The sequence below is a fragment of the Asparagus officinalis genome, chromosome 8 (assembly GCF_001876935.1).
Source record: "Asparagus officinalis chromosome 8, Aspof.V1, whole genome shotgun sequence".
Lineage (NCBI taxonomy): Eukaryota > Viridiplantae > Streptophyta > Magnoliopsida > Asparagales > Asparagaceae > Asparagus > Asparagus officinalis.
In genome coordinates this window covers 117,102,643-117,110,617 of record NC_033801.1, presented here as the reverse complement: position 1 = coordinate 117,110,617, position 7,975 = coordinate 117,102,643, and the positions used below count along the sequence as shown (strand labels likewise).

The window sequence follows — 7,975 nt, the reverse complement described above, 5'->3', positions numbered from 1 at the left end:
ACGAAGGCCGCTGGTTGATCCTTATATGATATAGTCAATGCGACGAGCATTTGTTCGAAATCAATTGCAGTGATTAGCATTTTTTTGAGCTCATAAGGTTATACACGATTTTAGGAATCGATTGATGGCTGCCCAAGTGGGAGATGTTATTAATCTAATAAATTTTTGTGGGCCATCAATGATTAGACAAAGTGTATGCTATCTTTCAGGATTAACTCCACTGACAGTGATCAATTAAGGGTAATTGGCTATTTAAATGATCATGGTGTCAAGGCAGATACCAGGTTAATTGTATTTTAGTTGAGGGGCGCCTTAAATTACAAAAGTACAAACTATTAACATAAGGGGTTATGGCGCTCCCCTAACCTAGTTACATTCTCGTAATTCTCTACACTCCCATCTAGCTTAGAGAGAATTTCGGATTTTTAGGAGGAACCCTAAGCGGTCTAGAAGATCATAAAAACCCAAATCAAGCATTTCATCCATGGGGCGATTCAGGTATAAGCCTTCCCGCTCTTCTATTAGTTGATTGTTAATCTCTTTGAATTAATCATGGCTATATGGTTTTAGATCTTAAGTTTTGATGTAGATCTAACAGATTTAATTTAAAATTTTCAATTTATTTAATGTGAAACCAAATTCGCATATGAGAAGTTGTAAAAAAAAAACCAAGAGGTTGCATCTTCAGTTACAACAATGAGCTGCACATTTTTGAACTTCAATCAGATTGTCACATTTACAAGTATGCACAATAATCGTTGTAAAAGATTTTGACTGCATGCAAGTAACAGTTATAACTCGGTTGCAAGCTATCCAAATAGCCACCAAGTACAATTAAGAGTAAAACATAATGACATCTGGCTTAGTTTGGTAGGGATGCACTGAGGGGAGGGGAGAGAGAAAAAATAAATTGTGTTTGGTAGAGGGCTTTTTGAGGAGGGAGGATATAAGAGATGAGGTGAGGGATCTGTAAAATGAGCTTTGCTACAATGACCCAAAATATGAGACCAATAGGGGGGACAAGTGAGGTGTCCCCCTCCTATTGGATAATGAGTTGGTTATCATTAATGTTGACCAACTCATTATCCAATAGGAGGGGGACACCTCACTTGTCCCCCCTATTGGTCCCATATTTTGGGTGCTTGAGGAATTTTTCCTGTAAAATTGAGCTAGAAATTATGAGGGGGGATATAAGAGGTGAGAGAAAATAAACTAGAAAAAGATAAACCTTTTCTTCCTCCATATGCAACCAAACATGAAGGTCAAAATGTATATGTCCCTCCTTCCATATCATTGTACCTCACCTCACATTCTTTTACTAAATACATCTGACAATTGAAAAAGTATTTTGGATGTCTTAATTACCCCAAGATATTAATATACATCTACACCCAACCCCCCACCCAAACAAAAAAAAAACCACTCCTCTTAATATTTATTAAATGCTTTTAGATAATAATTTTTTTTTTCATAAAAAAATAAATTTTGTATTTTGTACGCAAATCCAAATGATGTTATGTATCAACCGGTTGAAGAGAAGGATCGCAATTCTAATATTTCTGTAGCCAAAAAAAGAACTATATTACATTTAAGGTTTTTACATATTTAACTCCTCACTATATTTGCAAAATTATCTCTCAAATGTTGGTAATTGTAAAATTACCCCCCAATTTTGTCATATTAGTTTTTTTCCTACACCTTTTATTTTATCATTTTTGTTTTTAAAAGGGAATATGTTGTACACCTATTGAAAATTAGCGAAAGTTTGAATTTTCCTTGTTTATATTGTTAGTTGGAAGGGTAGAAATACCCGACATTTAAAGATTTTTGGCATAACTTTGCGAGTTTTAGAGGGTAATTTCGCCAATAAAGATTTTTTGCATAACTTTGCAAATATAGAAGATGTGAGAGGTAAATATGCAAAAATTCCTACATTTAAAAAGCTATTTGATCGAACAGAGAATGTTTCGGATTTTTTCGACCCGACCCGAAACTGTAGTCCAATTACTATTTGCAAATTGGAGAGTAAAAGCAACTTGAAATGTAAACAATCCATTCCACGCAAGCGCCCTCCCTGCATTTGTTTAAATGTCCAAGGGGCTGGCTGCAAATAAGAACTTATCAAAAGAAACGAGCGTACTATTTATCGATTCTTTAGGGTTCTTCATTACTTGGGCCTCCAACAAAATTTTAGAAATCTCCCATCCTTCTACGCAGAGAGATAACTGATGACAATGGGAAGTTCCGGTGGATCCAGCGTCGTAGGTGAGATTTTGCTTTTTAACCCCTTAATCTTCTCCTATTTCCCCACGCAGGGTTTGTTTTGCTCTATTTAATTATAAATTAGATTCATAGATCTGTGAGCAAATCGATCCCGATTGTCCCCAAATCATAGTATTTAGTTCGTAGTTTAAGCGAACCAGTTCAAGGTATAGCATTTGAAGGTTCTAATTTGGGATATTGTATCATAATTGACTCAAAACTTTTTATTTTTATGTGGATGGAAATTGAACCTAGTTAATTTTTTTTGGATGAACTCCTATGATTTCATTGCGGATGTTGTATTATGGTAGTTCTCTTGAGATAATGGCTCAAACTGCAGCATTGTTGCGGTTTTGTATGGTCTTTTGAGTATGATTTGAGTATTTCTTGGTAATACGTGGGATGTTGACTCAACTTTGACTTATTGAAATTGGTATTTCATAGAGGTTATTTCCGATTATTTGTAGTTGTTTCTTGATGAATCCATGAGTGATTAAAAAAGTGATGATTGTTGGCTTATTTTTTTTCATTTAGTGACTCTAGTTAGTACCCGTGTCCTCTTGCTTGCTTGTTCAAGATTGTATCCTAGTTTAGGGTAATGAGGAGGCTAGCGGTTTCATAAGTTTAGAATGTGTGGCTGTATGCACATGAAAGTGATACACGTCATTTTTTAAACTTTAGAGAGATTCTTACTTGATAGAGTAGAAAGTTTCGCATGCTTGGCTATTTGTTACAAGATTGCCTTTTGATATTCTTTCAAATTGTCATATCCATATGAGCTAATTATGAAGTATGAACGAAGTGATTGGGAAAAGTTGGTATAGGCAGAAACATAGTTGCAATATGGATGCTTGCTTTTGTTTATTATCACAGTATATTAGTAGTTGCAACAGGCCTTCGTCCCAAACTTTGAAGGGTGGATGTATGAATCATTTTTCACCATTCCGCTCTCTCGAAGGCCAGTTTTATCAGTTGAATTGGAAGCCAGAGGCCTTTATCTTTAACTCTTAAGAGCGGGTATATGAATCATATTTCTCCATTTCCATTTGCGAGCCATTTTCTCAGTTGAATTGCTAACATTATAAAAGTTCCATGTTATTTAAATAAAAGTTTTAGTAACATCATAGTAGTAACAAGTATAGGATTGAAGCCTAAATTGCATGTCACATATTCATGTAACATTCAACGTTGAGATAACTGGAGTATGGAGCACTGGTTAGCTATCAATAATGTTTTGCACGTGAAGCTTGAGGTAGAATGAATATAAGTACTACTAGATCAAAAGTTCTCATTATGGTCATAGATGGCTTTGATGCCTATCAAAAAAAAAAAAAAAAACTTTCCCTTTACTCTTTGACTTCATTTAAAGTTTATTAGATAGCAGCTTACCCTCTAGGCCTCTACGATGTTTGGGGTTTCTATAACTCTTGCTAATGTGTCGTGGACAATGGCTTTCTCATTGCCCCTTGATATTTGGGGTTTTTATAGCTTCTGCTAGTGTACAATGTCTTTCTCAATTCTCCTTCTTTTGATGAAAATTGTACATTTTAGAAATAATCATTAGTACTTATCTTACTGTCCTAAAACCCCCTTTGTCAGATATTTAATGCTTCGTTGTGCATGCATATAGAGAGTACTTGATTTCTTTTTTGTTTCATCTTCTGCTAATGCTTGTTTCACTTTCTTACTTTCGAATCTAGTAACTGGCAATGTGGGGTTGAAGATACTCTTTCTGAATGGAGATTTAGACAGTATCATATGTCTAGGGTAATCCGTTGTAAATTTACTGCTCAAATTTACAGTTTTCATTGGTTCATCAATTAAAGTATCGTTTAAAAGATTGATAACTTTTGTCATGAGTTCATGGCACATGATTTTGCTGTGTTCCCTTGTTATCTGGCATCAATTTTAAAACTAGAAATCCTCGATATTATACTTAAAAGCTCTATGTTTCTGTCTTCCAAGATTTGATTAAGTGTCTGTTTGTTACATTTCTGAAAAAAAAAGAAAACAGAAAACTAGTTTGAAAACCATTTCTGGACATTTCTGAGGGTTTCCCCCATTTGATTTATTTGGTTTGTTTCACATTGAAATCATAGGCTGGAAAACAATGACTTCCATTTCCTAGATTTGTTTCAACGTCCAAAAATTAAGAAATACCATGAGTTTTCCAATTAAATATTCATCGACGAGATATTAAATAATACCATTTACTTCCAGCCGTCGTTTCAATAGTGCTTTGAGCAATATTAAATTCATTGACAGGACATTTCTCACCTATTTCAGACCCAAAAGCTCCCAAAAGCTCTGAAATAGATTTTCTCCAAATTTTGATGTGGAACCCCATTTCAGCCCCCTTTTTCTTTAAATCACCCAGCGAAGCAAACACTGGAATTGGAAATGTCTTGAAACCAAAATCCTATGTGGCTAAGGTGTTAGATTTCAAATCGCTCATTTCTCTCTTTATTTGCTCAAACAAACAGCCCCTAAGCAGAAGTGAAGTTGAAAATCTTCTTTTGTCACAGTTTGGAAATGAAATATCTGTTTGAATTAAAATTATTTACACTTAATACTTTTTAAAGTAAATATATGTGCTCTAGGTTTTATAATTTAATTTTTTTCCTGTTGTATGTAGCTCTCAAATCAATTGTAAAGTAGATATTTACCTACCGCATATCTATATGTATGTTCAAGGCATGTACTAGAATAAATAAATAAACTGCTAATGCATGGCAAACGTTTTATGTCTTACATTGGTGTTCGTATAGAACTTTGAGCAGAATAAATGCATATTTAGGAATTGGTTTATGTATAAGGCCGCGTTTGTTTTCTATAGTTGGACTAGGGGATACTATAATCCTCAGCCTATAATCCTGGGACTATTTTGGTCTAGTTCAATGTTTGTTTTCGTATGGACTATGATTCAAACTAACTTAAAAATAGTCCAAAATAAGTTCTCACTATTGAAAGAAGAATATTACTTGTTATCATCTTTGTTTTGTAATTGACAAAGTAGACAAAGCGGATTCAGAATGGAACCACTTTTTCTTCTCTTCATGGTTTAGTGTTATTTGCTCATGCCACAGGTTGCTCTGGCTTTCCCTCCGAAACTGAATCACGAGCTGACTAGAAGCAGCTACAGCCGTAGTCCCAATTCCTATGTCAACTGCACGTCCTACTAGCTATGAAATCCCATCTCCAATGACATGGAAACTTGCAACTCCATATGATATGTCTATTCCCTATTCCATGGCTTTCCCTCCTTCTGCGAGCTATGTGTTTGTTTTTAGGATGATTAGGACCCTTGATACTAATATCATAACTAGAATGACCTTTCTGCCCTTCAATCAACTAATATTGTATTTGTACATCTGTTTGGCAAAAAATATCAAAATTTAGTCGACCTTGTCTTGAAAAAAATAGACATATCAGCTTATACCTGACATGATGCAATAAACAACCATATAATACATAATATGGGCATGTCCCTATGATACAGTAAACAACCATATAAAAAAGCCTCCTGTTCCTTTTATTCTTTTTGGGAAGACCTGTAGGATTTTAATTTCAAGACATTAGACAATTTAGTTGTTGACTAGGTGTAATATGACGTTGATGCTTGGTTCACGAGGTTAATGGTTCATTGAAATTCTTTTATCTTTGCACTAGTGCAATACAAGGAGTATTGAAACTTCAATAATTTGAGGGCTATTTGTATCTTTATGAACCAACTATATGGTGGACACAGATTACTCAGATTCAAACTAAATACATGAAAAATCTCATCCACCCTGTAGTTCTATAAGTTCGTTTCTTGCGTTCTTTTCCCAGGATGATTTTGCTGCTTGCCAAAAAAAAAAAAGGCGAGTAAAAGCATTGGTAAAATAAGATCTCTAGAAAAAAGTCCATAATGAATAAGGGTAATTTTGTCTCAAAATTTTACCCCCTATAGGTGTCAGTACCTAGGTTTTAAAGTTGGGGTTGGGGTGGGTTTCAAATAGTCCCCTTTGTGGGGATTATTTAGTCCCTTCTTAATAATTGTCTGCACCGGATAAAAACAGTGAGATTAAAATGTGGGTCCAGACTATTTTAAAATAGTACTCTAACTATCTAAAAAACAAACATGGCCTAAGAGAATTACTGCAAAATTTGATTGTATGGCAACTATCACTAAATTGAAACTACTCAACTTCATAGTACCAGAAAGTTTGGACTTGGATTATAGATTTTTAGAACAATACCAAAAGAACCATTGACACATTGTTTTCCTTTGGTTTGTAGTTCCTAGGAACTTCCGGTTGCTAGAAGAACTTGAACGAGGAGAAAAGGGCATTGGGGATGGGACTGTGAGTTATGGAATGGATGATGGAGATGACATTTACATGCGGTCCTGGACTGGCACTATAATTGGGCCTCACAATGTAAAATTTTAGTACTAATCAAAGCTCAACTATCTTAAGACCTATGTGCATTCTTTATGAGATCTTATGTGATTGCATCTGTACTACAGTCAGTTCATGAGGGGCGCATCTATCAGTTGAAGCTGTTCTGTGACAAGGACTATCCAGAGAAACCACCTACTGTTCGATTCCATTCACGAATAAATATGACTTGTGTTAATCATGAAACTGGAGTGGTAATAATCTCTCTCGCTCTCATTTATTTATTGTCAGGCATTTACAACCAAAATTTTCATTATATCTAGTACCTTTGCAATTTGAGAGGGTATTTATTGAATGGTGATGTAGGCTAAGTTGTCACCATGAGAGCATGGATTGTTTTTCTTTAGTGCAATGCATTAAACCATCAAAACTGATCTTTTCCCCTGAGTTATTGTACCCGCCTCTTCTACATTAACGTCCTCAGTATGTCTTATAGACGCTTGCCATTCATGTAAATTGAGATCTGTGCATTTTGGAGGATGATTCTTTTTCATTTTCTTTTTTTCCTTGTTTTTCTCTTATTCGATGACTGAAAGCAATTGTGCAACGAGATTTTAGCTATTGTAGCACTTATCACCAAACTTTCACTTGAGCCCTGGTGGGTAGTAGAGAAAGATGGATACCTGTGACAGGTACTACTGAATTCTTATAGTGTATTGAGTCCTCTACTCACCTTGAACATTTTCTGGTTGGATAAATTTTAGGTGGAGCCAAAGAAATTCAGCATGCTAGCTAACTGGCAGCGCGAATACACAATGGAGTCCATATTGACACAGCTGAAGAAGGAGATGGCTGCTTCCCACAATCGAAAACTTGTCCAGCCTCCAGAAGGCACTTTCTTCTAGTTCAACAAAACCTATCTGATTGCGTTCACTTGCCTTTTAAAGATGGTGGTTCTCGTTAAATCTAATTGCAAATCTTTGGGAGGAAAGCATGAAATGATCTTTTAGCTCCTCTGCTTCCTGTATCTGAGGAAGTGTAAAGTATATTATGCTTGAACTGTAGAGTAGATGATGGAGTTAAAAAACTGAAACCTTCGCAAAGTTGGTCATTGCTCTGCATCTTCAATTTGGACGTTTTAAAATTCTAGATGTCCAATTGTTTGTTTTTCAAACTGTGTGATGTGCTAAGATTGAATCGACTGCATTCTGTGTAAACAAACCAGTTCCTAATGGGTGTTTGATTATTGTCAAATAGGTCATTCAAGTGATGATCACATTGATCCCTGAAGCTGATCTTTTTCCCCCTTCCACAACCCCCCCACCCCCCCC

The 7,975-nt window shown here is 35.4% G+C and overlaps 1 protein-coding gene across 1 annotated transcript; it reads left to right on the top strand.

Moving 5' to 3' along the window:
- On the top strand, positions 2,135-7,898 carry LOC109819728 (ubiquitin-conjugating enzyme E2 variant 1C). The gene is made up of 4 exons (XM_020385576.1): positions 2,135-2,265; positions 6,544-6,683; positions 6,773-6,898; positions 7,409-7,898. Exons 1-4 carry the CDS (start codon positions 2,229-2,231, stop codon positions 7,547-7,549), a joined length of 444 nt encoding a protein of 147 aa, XP_020241165.1. The 5' UTR covers positions 2,135-2,228; the 3' UTR covers positions 7,550-7,898.